At 43.7% G+C, this 17,126-nt stretch overlaps 1 protein-coding gene across 1 annotated transcript; it reads right to left on the bottom strand.

The window, feature by feature from the left end:
- Window positions 1-3,932: 3,932 nt before the first annotated feature.
- Window positions 3,933-14,914, bottom strand: LOC149442181 (threonine synthase-like 2). The gene is made up of 5 exons (XM_089656402.1): window positions 14,774-14,914; window positions 11,628-11,858; window positions 8,038-8,232; window positions 7,138-7,290; window positions 3,933-4,183 (listed from the first exon to the last, which is right to left on the bottom strand). The coding sequence occupies exons 2-5, from the start codon at window positions 11,848-11,850 to the stop codon at window positions 3,933-3,935; spliced, it is 822 nt and encodes a 273-aa protein (XP_089512528.1). The 5' UTR covers window positions 11,851-11,858; window positions 14,774-14,914.
- Between the last annotated feature and the right edge of the window lie 2,212 nt (window positions 14,915-17,126).

The following is a 17,126-nucleotide window of genomic DNA, read 5'->3' as shown; positions in this document are numbered from 1 at the left end:
TTTCAGCTTCCCCTTCGGCTTGTCTCTTTTTTATTTCAGCTTCCCCTTCGGCTTGTCTCTTCTGCTGCTCTTCATCTAGGTAGCCTTGCTCTTTCATAAGCTCTGCTTCCTGTATGGCATAGGAGGCCATGGCGCATGCGGCCTCGGCCTTGGCTTGTGCCCTGGCGGCGATAGCGCTGACTGAAGACAAGTTTGTGACACTAGAATGTCTGGAACTTGTATGCTTACTCCTGGCTGCCCCAGCACTGATTGACGATAGATCTGTGACGTTTGAATGCCTGGAACTTGAACGCTTAGATCTGGCGGTTTCTGCTTTGGATGACGACAGATCCGATTTGTTATAAGTTCTCGGCGTGCTGCATTGTGACCTAGTTTCCAGCGTACTGTGCATATTTTCTTCCTGTTTGCACGAGATTTTAGGAAGGGTTAATTTAGTGATATCTTTCATAAAGCGGAGTTAGTTTCACTTTGCTATGCCTTAGATTGGCTGTGCTGTGGGGATTTCACACACACGTGCTGCTGTATTAACAGTTAAGAGTCTTTTCTGTGTTGTGGGGCTTGCTGTAGATTTTTCACACAATGCGCTCTGAAGTAACCGTGTAAGTCTTTTTACTGTCCTGCCTTCTCTGCAGTTATGAAAGGGTTACAGAGGATTACAGGCAGTATAACCTTTGATGTCCACACAGTAAAGAGTCGATGATTGATAACCGATGATCTTTTACTGATAACATGTGACATAATGAGAATGAATGAATGTGAATGCGCGTGAATAAATGGTAAAACTGAAATACAAACAGAATAAACAGACATGAGTACATATCTAACTACCTAGCTATATACATAACATTCCTCAGTACATAGGAGGGGTACTTACAGACTTTGGGGGTCTAATCAAGCCCATATATGAAGAGGGAACAGCATCCCACATGTACTTGCATTGTAGAATTTCTTCAGTCTGAAGAGATGAGGTCACTTCCTCCCAAGTTAGCAAACAGGAAGTCTCAGACCTTAAGGGGACAGACACTGCTGAATGCTAAAGAATGCCTTGTGTAATACAAGGCAGCACAGGGGGATATGATCACCATGTATAATACATAAGGGGGGATATGATCACCATGTATAATACATAAGGGGGGATATGATCTCCATGTATAATACATAAGGGGGGATATGATCTCCATGTATAATACATAAGAGGGGATATGATCTCCATGTATAATACATAAGGGGGGATATGATCACCATGTATAATACATAAGGAGGGATATGATCTCCATGTATAATACATAAGGGGGATATGATCTCCATGTGTAATACATAAGGGGGGATATGATCACCATGTATAATACATAAGGGGGGATATGATCTCCATGTATAATACATAAGGGGGGATATGATCTCCATGTATAATACATAAGGGGGGATATGATCTCCATGTATAATACATAAGGGGGGATATGATCTCCATGTATAATACATAGGGGGGATATGATCTCCATGTATAATACATAAGGGGGATATGATCACCATGTATAATACATAAGGGGGGGGATATGATCTCCATGTATAATACATAAGGGGGGATATGATCTCCATGTATAAATACATCAGTGGTTCATATAGTGAACTCGGTGTAGAGTTATTCACCCTGAGGTCATCACAGAGGACAAAGGCGCACTCTTTACGTCTGGAGGAAAAGAGATTTAATCTCCAAACACAGAAAGGTATCTTCACAGTAAGAGCTGTGAAAATGTGGAATAGACTCCCTCAAGGGTTGGTTCTGGCCAGCTCAGTGGATTGCTTTAAAAAAAGCCTGGATTCTTTCCTAGATACACAGAATATAACTGGATACTAACATTTATAGGTAAAGTTGATCCAGGGAATATCCGATTGCCTCTTGGAGGATCAAGAATGATTTTTTTTCCCAGCAGGAGCAAATTGGATCATGCTTTGCTGAGGTTTTTTTTTTTTTGTCTTTTTCCAGCCAGACTAACTATGTAGTAGAGATCTCTTGTGGTGGCTCAAGTAACTACAACAGGAATCTCCACTGCACCCCCCTATGAAACTTAGCCCTGAAGTCTGGGAAGTCACACTTTAAAGCGGAACTTACCTGTATCTAACTACTGAAAACACCATTTAATTCATAAAGCATGCTCACCCATCCATCCATTTCTCCATGCTTTACTTTGTTGAGAAATTATTTTGAAAACCATCCCCCAGCATTTCTAGCCACAGCCTTGTGTAATGGCCAGAGGCGGACTGACCATTTGGAATCTCGGGCACTGCCCGAGGGCCCAGGGTCAGTAGGGGGCCCCCTGAGATGCCCCTGGTACCTTTTTCATAGGCTTTTTTGAGTGTGGGCAAGGACACAGGGGCCCCATGATCCCCTATTGCCCGGGGGCACCATGAGTTGTCAGTCCGCCCCTGGTAATGGAAGATGATTCATGTAACATTTACTTCCTGGAATCCATCTGTCCTTAGTTCAGGCATGCCTGCAGGAGTGTGTGCTTACTGAGAAAGCTCCTCCTCCAGATGAAAGAAAACAAAATGCTCATTAAAACATTTTGGTCTAGGCCAGAAACCAGGAGGTAACTGAAGAAATTAAAAAAAAAAATGTAAAAACAGTAAGTATATTAATATGATCTATTTACTAATGCTAGCAGCATAAGGATTAAAATAGTTAAAGTGATTCTAAAGGTTCGTTGTTTTTTTTTTTTTTATAACAAACATGTTGTACTTGTGAAGAGATGGACGCTGATCAACCGACCCCAATGTTGAGGAATAGCCTCTACTGCCGTTCTGGCCACACCCTCTGATGCATTTCACCCTACCCAACCGGGCTTGGTCACAGAGGTTATGACAAACATGTTATGCTTATCTGCTCTGTGCTGGTTTTGGACAGAACAACCACGATCCTCTTTTTCCCACCGCCAGCGCTCCTGGCTCCTCCCCTTGACCAGTGCCCCCCCAACAGCAAGCCATTTGCTGTTGGGGTACTGGTGCATGCTCGCTCCTGAGCCCTGCCATAAGACATACTCTCCTTATTGGCTCATTGGCTGTCATTCACAGCAGCGGGAGCCAATGGCTCCCACTGCTGTGTCTCAGCCAATGAAGAGAGGGAGACCCAGGACAGCCAAGGCTCTCATGCACATCGCTGGATCAAGAGGGGGCTCAGGTGAGTATAAAGCAGGGGCTGTGGGGGGAGCAGTATACAGAAGCTTCTTTACCTTCATGTATAGAATGAATGAAGGTAAAAAAACCTTCACCCTTTACAACCACTTTAATATTGATTTATTTAAGAGAATTTAGTTCAGCTTTAAATAAAAGGAATAACAAAGTTAGAGCTGAACTGAGCCACCCAGGGGCCCCGGGAGCACTCGTCATTATGTGCACTTATGTATTGCATACTTGGACTTTTTGGAAAAGGTTATCCTCCCGCAGTGGTGACAGGTCCCTTCCATATTCTCTCCTTCTTCTGGATGGGTCTCTCCTTTCTTCAGCCATTGCGTTGACTGTTTACATGATTCCCATGCATACATGTTACAGTTGCAATATTTAACACGTGGCTGAAGCCTCAATTGTGTACTCTCTGCTGAACATGCTCCCCAGGCAGTTCACATATAAAAAAAAAATTCCGCCATGTAATTCTACCTACTGGCATTTTTTTTTGGTTATTGTTTTTTATGTTAAGTTTAGTTCCAAAATGGTACTGGCGGGGGACTTGTGGTTCCTATGCTTGCAGAAAAGTCTAAGTTTTAAAAGCTGCAAATAACTGACATTTATTCTAACAAGCAGGGCCCACTGATTCCTACTGTATTGAATTGTATTGTAATTGTACTGTCTGCCCTCATGTTGTAAAGTGCTGTGTAAACTGTTGGCGCTATATAAATCCTATAAAATAATAATAATAATAATAATATGTTGCAACAGCTTCATGTTACCCATCTCTTACCTGTAATATTCCCTGCTCCACCTGTTGGTACGACTATCTCCACTGGGCGCAGTATGTCTTCCTCTGATGCTGGAGCACATCGGAAGTACCCGTAGATGAAATGGGCTACCTGGACCATCACTCGCGCCCAGTTTACAGAATTAGCGCTCATTAAGTTATGCTTGCTTGCAAAACTTGTGTCTGCGAAGAGTTTTCTTACAGGTACATCCAGCTCATCCGATGTTCCTTCAACTGCCAAGGAACAGGAGAAAATTTAGAAGAGTTGCATTTTATATGAATTATTAGGTTGCTCATGCGTATGGAGGATGTACAATATCTCACACATTCCAATGTAATCACTTATGCAGGCCATAGATGGGTCAAAAATTGGCCGATTTTTTTGGCGAAAAAAAATCAGCCGATTTTTGCACCATTAGTGGGTTAATTGGTCGGCCGTTTTTCGGGGTTTTGGCACTTTTTTTTATCGGTAAAGTTGGAAAATTCACGGCCGATTTTCTCGGCAATGATGGGCAAATCGGCCGATTGTTTTACCAATAAAAAATCTGCCCATGAGCTGTGACCTGCAAGAAGAAGAAGAAGAATAGTCCACTTTTATATTTTATATTAAAAGTCTTGCAGTTGCAACAATGTATCTATTTGTATCTGAATAAAAATATGCGTATCTGAAATAGATACAATGTTGCAACCGCAAGACTTTTTCATGTAACATATAATAGCGGAGCTCTCTGCAAGGGACAGAAGTAAAAATGCCGGCCGTAGACGGGACGAAAAGTGGCTGATTTTTTTGCCATTGGTGGTAATGTCGGTCAATTGAACGACCGATTTTTTTTTTTTTTTTTAAACGGCCGATTTTCAACCCGTCTATGGCCTGCATTAGTAATCAGATTGTTTCTCATCCCCAGGTCTCCCCTACATACAGATCTGCACTGTGAAGCTTCTGGGAGTCGTGCTGTAGCACTCTGTTCCCCGCGGCCCCTACTCCCCTCCTGTCCATCCTAGGTGCATGTATGTGACATCACCTAGGATGGAGAAGAATGGAGGGGCTGGTGAGGACCAGGACTCCCAAAACCTACTCTACAGTATACTGCCATCTCCGCTTGCTGTGCTCGGCCGCTACAGTCCCTCATGTAATGTGCCCTTCTGCTCCCTCCCATGTAATTATTATTATTATAATGCAGGATTTATATAGCGCCAACAGTTTGCGCAGCGCTTTACAAAATGAAGGTAGACATTACAGTTACAATACAATTTGGTACAAGAGGAAACAGAGGGCCCGGCTCGTTAGAGCTTACAATCTAGGAGGAAGGGTTGAGTGATACAAAAGGTAATAGCTGTGGGGGGATGAGCTGATGGAGGAAATAAATGGCGGTTTACTAGTTAGAAGCAAGATAGACTTATTTAAAGAGAACGGTTTTCAGGGATCGCCTAAAGGTGGATAGATTAGGAGACAGCCGGACAGATTGGGGTAGGGAGTTCCATAGGATGGGAGAAGCTCGGGAGAAGTCCTGGAGGCAAGCATGGGAGGAGGTGACACGGGAAGAAGAGAGCAGAAGGTCTTGGGAAGATCGAGAGAGCAGTTTGGTTGATATTTTGAGACCAGGAAGGTGATGTAGCTGGGGGCAGAGTTGTGGATGGCTTTGTAAATTGTTGTTAGTATTTTGAATTTTATTCATTGAGCGAGTGGAAGCCAGTGGAGGGATTGGCAGAGAGGGGTAGCAGACACTGAATGGTTGGTAAGTTGGATGAGCCTGACAGCAGTATTCATGACGGACTGGAGGGGGGATAGTCTATGTAAAGGTAAACCAATGAGGAGGGAGTTGCAGTAGTCAAGTCGAGAGATGACCAGGGAGTGAAATAGGAGCTTTGTGGTATCCTTGGTTAATAAGGGGCGTATTCTGGAGATGTTGCGGAGGTTGAGGCGGCATGATTTGGACAGGGATTGGATGTGAGCCTGAAAAGATAGTTCAGAATCCAGGGTTACCCCTAGCACCCTGGTATGCAGGGATGGGATAATAGTTGTGCTATTGATCCTGACTGAGAATCAGGGGAAGAGACACGTGGGGGAGGAAATATTATGAGCTCAGTTTTGGATAGATTGAGTTTAAGGAAGTGGTGTGACATCCAGTCTGATATATCTGTCAGTAAATCGGTGATACGTGAGGAACTCTGATGGGGTGAGCTGAGGAGTAGAGAGATAGATTTGTGTGTCATCAGCATAGAAATGGTATTGGAAACTATGGGAAGCTATCAGCTGACTCAAGGAAGAAGGAAGATGTAATATAGCCTGCTGCTGACTCCATGTACAAAATAATATATCCTGGTGCTACTCCTCCATGTAATGTGCCCTGCTGCTGCCCCTCCATGCAACAAAACCTGCTGCTGCCTCCATGTACAAGGTAATGCATGCTGCTGCTGCCCCCCATGCAACGTGCCCTGCTGCTGTCCCCCATGCAACGCACCCTGCTGCTGCCCCCCATGCAACGCGCCCTGCTGCTGTCCCCCATGTAACGCGCCCTGCTGCTGCCCCCCATGTAACGCGCCCTGCTGCTGTCCCCCATGTAACACGCCCTGCTGCTGTCCCCCATGTAACGCGCCCTGCTGCTGCCCCCCATGTAATGCGCCCTGCTGCTGCCCCCCATGTAACGTGCCCTGCTGCTGCCCCCCGTGTAATGCGCCCTGCTGCTGCCCCCCCATGCAATGTGCCCTGCAGCCTCCCCATGCAATGTGCCCTGCAGCCTCCCCATGTAATGTGCCCTACAGCCTCCCCATGTAATGTGCCCTGCAGCCTCCCCATGTAATGTGCCTACACTGTTAAAGTGATCAGGCAGCTATACAGCTGCCCGGATCACTTTTAAATTACAGCTGGAGGCCAGCTTTGACCAGGGGCGGACTGACAACTCATGGGGCCCCCGGGCAATAGGAGATCATGGGGCCCCTGTATCCTTGCCCAAACTCAAAAAAAGCCTATGAAAAACGTACCAGGGGCATCTCATGGGCCCCCTACTGACCCCGGGCCCTCGGGCAGTGCCTGGGTTTCCAAATGGTCAGTCCGCTCCTGGCTTTGACTGAAGAAAATAAATACAAAGCACATGGCTGCTACTGCCACAAGCTTGCTTTGAGCGCTTCGCTCTCGGGACGTACATAGTGGTTAAATCCTGACTAATAGTAATGTACCGGCTACCTACCCCCTAACAGGTGAACATTATCCTCAAACACTGTGATCATCTGCAGCTCCTGGATCTTAGTACAGCGTCCAAGTGGGAACAGAACAATGATATCAATATTCGGATTTTCTCGAACACCCTCAATTGCAGCACTTCCAGTGTCTCCAGATGTTGCTGAAACATAAGATACACAGCGCTGAATAATACAGAAATATTTCTGAAAGCTTCTGGTCAGTAATTAAAATAATCAGTCAGTAATAAATGTGAGATATAAACACGGGGTTAAAGTGGAACTGTCAGTAACATAACCAGTCTGCATGAATAAATTCCTGATATGTCACAATACAGAGTAACAGTATAATTTTCTTTTCAGAAAAGCTCCAACTTTTATCGTTAAAAGGAAATTCTTAAGATTCAGTCAGTCTTTGTCTCGGCTGAAATGATGTCATCAGTGCGCTGCAGGTAGGAGGATCCGACTGTACAATGTAACACTGCAAGGTGAGAGGATGCAGCAGAGGCTGATTTGTGTAAGGCATTTGTGAACACAGCCAAGAATTGCACAAGCACTAAAATTTACATGACTGTCACCTCAGTCCAGAAAGTAGATGCTGACCCTGGATGGTGGCTGAACAAAGATGGTGCAGTCCTTCAGGAGAGGAAATCAGATGAATACATTGTTGGGGGGAGTGCTGTGATCTCAGTGAGAGGTAATAAATAGCTGGAAGTTTTACACATTAGACACATTACTGCGTGCAGCACACAGCAAGAAAACATGTAGCTTGTGTTAAGTCTGATTTACTCTCCAAAGTACCACACTTAAAGGATTTACATCCGCTTAAATGTGCTTTCATATATTTTATGAACGATATGAGAAAAGTCAGCCATCTGTGGGATAACAATGATATATTGGTGACAACGTACCAACCAGGATGTTCACATGCCGCTTGCTTTTCTTCAAAAAGTAATCCAGAAACTGCCCCACACAGGACATAGCGAGGTCTTTAAAAGCGTATGTTGGACCGTGCCACATCTCCATCACATTCAACCCATTTTCCAGTCTGGTAATTGGAACGATGTCTTGGTGTCTGAAGCGCAGTAAAGCTTTGTCGATCAGATCTATACAGAGAAGAGTTATCACTGCATTCCACATAGCTAAACCCCAAAACCATAAATGTAATATACTGCAGCTTACCAGTCCTTAGATGTGGTGGCTGCATTAGTTTGCTTTTTTTCTTCTTTTATCTTTACCTGGTGATCTGGCAGCAATCCACCTCCTGTCTTAGACCTCATGCACACAGATGCAGAAAACGCCACTTTCAAGGGTGTTTGGGGTTTTTTTCACCTCTGAACACCACTGCATTTTAGGTAATGGGCCCATGCACATGCAGGTGTTTTCGTCCAGTGGCGGAAAGAAATTTCCCAAGCATGTATTCCCCAAGAATCAGCTTTTGCGGTTTCTCCACACAAACGCATATACATGCCCCTAAACACATGTAAACATGTGTGTGTATTTACAGTGAAGGAAATACGTTTTTGATCCCCTGCTGATTTTGAATGTTTGCCCACTCACAAAGAAATGATCGGTCTAAAAATCGAATGTTCGGTGTATTGTAACACTGAGACAGAATAGCTACAAAAAATTCAAAAGAAATGCATGACTAACAAATGATGCACTAATTTGCATGTCCATGGTAAGTATTTGATCCCCTATCATTCAGCAGAATTTCTGGCTACCGGGTGTCTTCCATACAGGAAACAAGTTGAGATTAGAAGCAGTCTCTTAAAGGGAGTTCTGCTAATCTCATTGTGTTACCTGTATAAAAGACACCTGTCCACAGAAGCAATCAAACAATCAGATTTCAAACTCTCCACCATGGCAAAGACCAAAGAGCTGTCCAAGGATGTCAGGGACAAGATTGTAGATCTACACAAGGCTGGACTGGGCTACCAAACTATCGCCAAGCAGCTTGGTGAGAAGGTGACAACAGTTGGTGCAATCATCGCAAATGGAAGAAACACAAAACAACTGTCAGTCTCCCTAGGTCTGGTGCACCATGCAAGATCTCACCTCATGGAGTGTCAATGATCATGAGAACAGTAAGGAATCATCCCAGAACTACATGTGAGGATCTTGTCAATGATCTCCAGGCAGCTGGGACCACAGTCACCAAGAAAACAATTGGTATCGAACTATGCCAACAAGGATTGGAATCCTGCAGTGCCCGCAAGGTCCCTCTGCTCAAGAAAGCACATGTCCAGGCCCATCTGAAGTTTGCCACTGAACATCTGAATGATGCAGAGGAGGACTGGTTGAAAGTGTTGTGGTCAGATGAGACCAAAATCGAGCTCTTTGGCATCAACTCAACTGGCCATGTTTGGAGGAGGAGGAATGCTGCCTATGACCCCAAGAACACCATCCCAACTGTCAAACATGGTGGTGGAAACATTCTGCTTTGAGGGAGGGTTCTGCTAAGGGGACAGGACAACTGCACCGCATCAAAGGGATGATGGACGGGGCAATGTACCGTCAAATCTTGGGTGAGAACCTTCTTCCTTCAGCCAGGGCATTGAAAATGGGTCGTGGATGGGTGTCCCAGCATGACAATGACCCAAAACACACGGCCAAGGCAACAAAGGAGTGGCTCAAGAAGAAGCACATTAAGGTCCTGGAGTGCCCTAGCCAGTCTCCAGACCTTAATCCGACTGAAAATCTGTGGAGGGAGCTGAAAGTTCAAGTTGCCAAACGTCAGCCACCAAACCTTAATGACTTGGAGAGGATCTGCCAAGAGGAGTGGGCCAAAATCCCTCCTGAGATGTGTGCAAACCTGGTGGCCAACTACAGGAATCGTCTGACCTCTGTGATTGCCAACAAGGGATTTGTTGCCAAGTACTAAGTCATGTTTTGTGAAGGGGATCAAATACTTGATAATTTGTTAGACATGCATTTCTTTTGAATTTTTTGTTGCTATTCTGTCTCAGTGTTACAATACACCGACCATTCTATTTTTACACTGATCATTTCTTTGTGAGTGGGCAAACATTCAAAATCAGCAGGAGATCAAATACTTATTTCCTTCACTGTATTCTAATGGATAGAATGCATGAATATTCTAGCCAATAGAATGAGTTTGCGCACAACCGCTTTGAAACACCATATGCATGTAAATGCGCATAAAATGCACCTAAAAGTGAAAAAACACAAAATCAGTGGCATTTTTTTCTGCCACCTTTTGGCAGCATAAATTCATTCACCCATGTGCATGAAGCCTTAGGGTGGCTACACTCAATCATCAGCTGTATCTATGGAGCAGCCATGTAGCCACCTTTGGACAGCAGTGCTGTCATCCTAGGGTGAGGTTAGTGTTAGATGGACTAGTAGATTTAGATGGACTTTACATAAATGACTAAGAAATTAAAGCCTAACTCCAGCTACTACATTTTAGGCATTTTAAGAAATTACAATGTTTTTTTCCTTTTGAAATAAGGGTCTATTCACAGCAGATGCTGTGGCACTGTGATGGGCGGCTATTACCACAAAACAAAGGAAAAATGCCTGAACATTTTGAAAAAAAGTTTTTCTTAGTTTTCGTTATGAAAATTTTCTTCTTCACCGATGTGCTCTGATGAGGCTGCACTGATGTGCTCTGATGAGGCTGCACTGATGTGCTCTAATGAGGCTGCACTGATGTGCCCTAATGAGGCTGCACTGATGTGCCCTAATGAGGCTGCACCGATGGGCACTAATGATGCTGCACCGATGGGCACTCATGAGGCTGCACTGATAAGCCGGCACTGATAGGCTGCACTGATAGGCACTAAGAATCTGCACTGATGGGGCTGCATTGATCAGTGCCCTGATTATCATTGTAGATGTGTCCTGTCAGGATTGCCATTATCAGCTCTCCTTTCCTCACGTGCTGTCACTGTGTGAGGAAAGGAGAGCCGATATGCTGAAATGCTGATAACCGGCAGAGTTGTTTACATGTGATCAGCTGTGATTGGACGCAGGTGATCACATGGCAAAGGGCCGCTGTGATTGAGCCTTTACTTTGATCTGTGATCAACTGTGTCCAAAGGTGATTACAGAACGTGCCCAATGCGCACCCGGGGGGCATGCAGGGGGCAGGGTTCTGGGGGGACATCTATAGACACCCTCCCAGAAGTAGAAGACCGCACTATAGCCGTCTTTTGGCTATGGCACGGTTGAGAAGTGGTTACAAAAATTAAAAAAAAAAAAAAAGTCTGATCTCACCCAAATTGCACTGCACACCAGTTGCTACGCTGAAATGCACCTGTGTCAAGGAGTGACATGGCGCTTATAGTGAGTTAGGGACCTTTTTTTCCTTAGTGCTTTTCCTCAACTAAAGAGCTAAATAGTGCCGTATACTGCATATCGACTTGCCCTTACTAAGAACTGGAGATACTTCTCCTGGCCACCAATCAACCTTTGTGAACACTTTAGCAGTAGCAATTTATACATTTCTCTCACTTTCCGTTAATGTGTAACTTACCATGTAGATCATTCCTGGGGATGAGTTCCGAAGGAATAAAGAGAGAGCACACTTCCTTCACCAACTCCTTGTAGGAGAGAGCGCTCCATGATCTGAGAGTCTGCTCATCCAGCTTCGGGATCTGCTCCGGCATATACAGACCATCATCTGCAGCAAATCCCGAAAATAAGACCTCATCAAAGCCCACACCAGACACAGCTCCTCTTGTGCTGGTGTACTTCATTTTTTCAGCTATAAAGGGAAGAAAAACACTCATATGTACAGACGACACGCATCAGGATTTACAGTATATTTACTCTAGGCACAAAATAAGGATGACACCTTAAAAAGACTTAACCCGTAACATATTTAGTAATTATTGCTGCAAAAAAACTAAAACTAGGATCCACTATTGTAAGCAGCATTATGTCAGCTGTAGATATGCCTAAAACTGTGCAGTCCACCAAACAACGGCCTAAGTAGGGAACCTCAGTCAGGTTTTTATTACCATTTGTGTCTCCATTGGAGAGATTTCCCATCACTTTCTGTTTTAGTAACTAATGCCATAATGTACAGGAAGTAACAGGGAATAGAAAGCATGCAGGAATTCAAATCGTTTCTTAAGAGTGGACAAGGTTCAGGAAGCTGGTGGTCAACTTACTTGATGTAGGGGCCCACTGCTATACAGCCATCCACCATGTTCATTGTGAGAGACCAGCTGAGTGGAAGGAGAAAGACCCCCTGCGCTGAAATGGATGTATCCTACCCTAAGCAGCTAGCACCCTCTTTTAACCACAAAGTATACAAATATTATGAAGAAAATGGTGTAGCGCTAAAATAAATACTAAACAGAAGTATCAATAACACATATAAACATAAAAGACATAGAAACATAAAGGTGAGCTGTCACAAACTGCACAAGTGACCCCCCACATAAAATAACCCCAATCAGGGGGAACAAATAACTGTGAGGCAAGTGATTCCCTATAGGGGAACGCAACTAATACACAAGTGCAAGTGTCCAACACATAAAAAATCACATATAAAAAATCATGCCAGATGAAAGTCCATTGAATCAACCTGAACACAAAACAGAAAAGTTTTTTACTTGTGGAAGTTTCTCATTATTTGTGGGATTTCTTAAAAGACATATTTATGGACACTTTGTTTCTTAACAGTTATAATTGTTCAACACATATATTTTCATGTCTTCACCTGTTTATAGTGTGGAAAGTAAAATAATAAACCTCCCAGTAATGCTATTACTAGGCTGCAGCTAGAGGGAGCTCTAATGATTTGTAGAGTGACTTCAGGAGACTATACCAATAAGCTCGCATTAAACTCGTAATGCAAGTGAGCAACATGTTTTATCCTTTCCTCTTTAAATACAGGTTAGTCACACTTTGGGGGTTGATTTACTAAAGTCAAATAGACTGTGCACTTGCAGTGCAGTTGCTCTAAGGTTTTGTAAACAAGCAGAAGCACAGTCTATTTGCCTTTAGTAAATCAACCCCTATGTTTATGCTATCTTTGGTCATTGTGTGTTTGTTCTTACACTCACTTTCTCTGTTTAGCATCCTATATGTTAGTAATGGTAATTCTCTAATACAAATTAATGTGCTTTTCCATGTGGCCTGCAATGCCACTACTGCTGGCCCGAATCACACTAGTGAAGGCCGTGCGGCCATCGTTTTTCATTTGAATGACCTGCTGTGCCCTCGTTTCACCAAGCAAAAGCACCATGCAGTTTCCTGCACCCACGATCGCGCTGGGAGATGAGATGCGTGGGGGTGCCATTCAGAATTAATGACACCCCCACATTCTTCACAAGAGAAACACAATGTGCCTGTGGGTGGTTGTGGGTGTGGGAACAGGTGCAATTCCTGCACCTACAACCAGCCTGAAGCATGCGGGCTAGTGTGAACCAGTAATTAGCTGTATAATGTTATCCATTTCAGTTTAACACATTAAACTTGGACTGCAAGTGAGCAACATGTGTTTTTTGCTCCTCTTTAAATATAGATACTGCAGGCTGCATCTTTGTCATATCTCAAACACAGATCACTGATAATCCCTTAACAATGGCACACATGACATTGATTATCACAAGAAGCTGGTGAATATGTATAATAAAAAGCACTAGTGGCTTGTGGCACAGTTCAGCACAGAGTTGATTATATTAGCGCAACATGTGAAACCAAAAATAGCACACAAACCGCTCTTAGTGTAAACCATACAAAAAATATACATATGAAGGTAACAGCAGCACTCACTGATCTCTGAATACCCAATAACCAGACTAAACATAAATAATGGGGTTGATTTACTATAACTGGAGTGTATAAAATCCAGTGCAGCTCTTCATAGAAACCAATCTGTTTCCAGGTTCTATTGTCAAAACGTAATTGAACAAGCTGAAGTTACATAGTTAGTCTGGCTGAAAAAAGACAAAAGTCCATCCAGTTCAACCATTTAAAAAAAAAAAATTATAATCCTATACCCACAGTTGATCCAGAGGAAGGCAAAAAAAAATGAGCCAATTTGCTCCTGCAGGGAAAAAAATCCTTCCTGATCCCCCGAGAGGCAATCGGATATTCCCTGGATCAACTTTACCTATAAATGTTAGTATGTTAGTATAAAAGTTAGAAGCTGATTGGCTACCATGCACAGCTGCACCCAGGGGCGGACGGACCATTTGGAAACTCGGGCACTGCCCGAGGTCCCGGGGTAAGTAGGGGGCCCCATGAGATGCCCCTGGTACCTTTTTCATAGGCTTTTTTGAGTTTGGGCAAGGACACAGGGGCCCCATGATCCCCTATTGAGGTCCCAGGGTCAGTAGAGGGCCCCATGAGTTGCCCCTGGTACCTTTTTCATAGGCTTTTTTGAGTTTGGGCAAGGACACAGGGGCCCCATGATCCCCTATTGCCCGGGGGCCCCATGAGTTGTCAGTCCGCCCCTGGCTGCACCAGATTTTGAACTCTCCAGTTTTAGTAAAGCAACTCCGATGTGTTGCACTGCAACAATTAAGTGCATAAATACAAAACGTTCTGATGTAATATAAAAAAACCTATAAAGTACACTACAGTCCAGGGTGATGTGTATCCTTTGTACCACCTCCACCAATTACAGTGCACGCAGCCACCACCACACCACACCACATGGCTTACCAGGACATTAAACATACAAGGTCTAATACAGCTCTATGCAGCCTATGGATAGATGGATGGCTATCCACTTGTACCACTCATGGTCATCACTGTCACAGTGAATAGATCTGGTCCATCCCTGAAGCACTGCATGGAAAAGAGAGAGAATAATGGGATTTCAAATTCTCAGAACACTGGAGTGGCTGTGGGGGTGCTAATAGCTTGGCAACCCCAGAGGTAAGTACACCGGTGACTGGGGGGTGGGAGTAGGAAGGGTGCATGATGTAGAAGTCGACTGAACTTTTAAAGATAAACTTTCCTGAGAAAAATATATAGACTGCTACTACTGACCCCTTCTGAAAATGCAGGTTTCCTGGCTGTTACACTGACGCTCTGGCTTCTGTGCTTTCTGAATGGCTCATGTGAGGAGCAGAAGACTTCTTTGTGTTGTTAGGATTTTCTGTTTAGCAAAAGTCAAATTAGTGACCATGTTCTTATGTAAGAACATTCTTGTATTAGATTTTGTGGCCCTTTAAAAGCATTTGAAGACCAAGCATTTTCTGGCACGTTTTACTTACAAGTTTAAATCCGTATTTTTTACTAGAAAATTACTTCTAACCACCAAACATTATATATTTTTTTGTTAGCAAAGACCCTAGAGAATGAAATGGCGATCGTTGCAATTTTTTATGTCATATGGTATTTGTGCAGCAGTTTTTCAAACAATTTTTTGGAAAAAAATAAATTTTAATCTGAAATTGAAATCTGAAAAATATGTTACGGTGCTTTAAAATTGGGCACTCTCGTGGAATGGTGACAAACTACTGAAAATGCTTGAAGACCAAGCATTTTCTGGCACGTTTTACTTACAAGTTTAAATCCGTATTTTTTACTAGAAAATTACTTCTAACCACCAAACATTATATATTTTTTTGTTAGCAAAGACCCTAGAGAATGAAATGGCGATCGTTGCAATTTTTTATGTCATATGGTATTTGTGCAGCAGTTTTTCAAACAATTTTTTGGAAAAAAATAAATTTTAATCTGAAATTGAAATCTGAAAAATATGTTACGGTGCTTTAAAATTGGGCACTCTCGTGGAATGGTGACAAACTACTGAAAAAATCTCCATAGGTGACGCTTTAAAAATGTTTCCAAGTTACCTGTTTAAAGTTACAGAGGAGGTCTAGCACTAGAATTATTGCTCTTGCTCTAACGTTCAGGGCAATACCTCATGTGTGCTGCGAACACCATTTACACATGCGTGCATGACTTACATATGTGTTAACCTCTGCGTGCAAGCACGGAGGGATGGGGGAGATTTACATTTTTACCACTTTTATATTTTGTTTACCACTTTTATTCCTATTACAAGAAATGTAAACATCCCTTGTAATAGAAATAAGCATGATAGGTCCTCTTTAACCCCTGGACGCCGAGCGCATGCAAATATGTGACGTCTCGGTGTCTGGGCCTTGCATATTTGCGTGCCATTAGAAAATACATATGTGCTGAGAGTGAGCACCCTGCGCACTACCAGCACATATGTCCGTGACTCACGGGAAGGTCCCGATCAGGGGCGGACTGACCATTTGGAAACTCGGGCACCGCCCGAGGGCCTGGGGTCAGTAGGGGGCCCCATGAGATGCCCCTGGTACCTTTTTCATAGGCTTTTTTGAGTTTGGGCAAGGACACAGTGGCCCCATGATCCCCTATTGCCCGGGGCCCCATGAGTTGTCAGTCCACCCCTGGTTCCGATCTCCCCTTGCGATCGGGACCTTTTCCGATCATGTGACCACCATGATGGTGAATCACGGCGGTTGCATGACCCTAAAACCCCGCCCGGCTTCTGAAACTTTTAAAGCGCCAGGAGGCGCCGGCGCAAAGTGGTTAGGGAGAGATCTGGGGTCAAAAAGACTCCAAATCTCTCCTTTAAAAGCAAAAGATTAAAAAAAAAATGTTTTGTTCTTTTTCTTTAAAAAAGAAAACAATTGTTTACATCTGTCCTGGACTGGATGTGACATCATGATGTCGCTTTGGACCTCCAACACCATAGAGGTGATCAGAGACCATAGAATCTCTCATTGCCTCTAGCAGCAGCGAGCCGCATCGTCGGATCTTTTCTCGTGCGCGCTGATTTTAACAGTGAGCCCGAGAAACACCGGTGAGCAGCAGGAGGGGGGGGGGGCCACAGGTACAGAAAGTGTTCCAGTGGCTAATGAACTACTCAGACCACTTTCTTCGCCATGGGATGCTGCTGGGATGGGGATGACCACTTTCTTGCCCAGAGTAGTTCAGTGTTACTAAGGTAATATTTTATTGCTTTGATCACAGTGTGCTGAAAAATAAAATAGTAAAAAAAAGAAAAAATTTA

Source organism: Staurois parvus, unplaced genomic scaffold, assembly GCF_062004578.1.
Source record: "Staurois parvus isolate SC_StPar_1 unplaced genomic scaffold, SC_StPar_1.0 ptg000903l, whole genome shotgun sequence".
Lineage (NCBI taxonomy): Eukaryota > Metazoa > Chordata > Amphibia > Anura > Ranidae > Staurois > Staurois parvus.
This window is presented reverse-complemented; position numbering and strand designations above follow the sequence as displayed.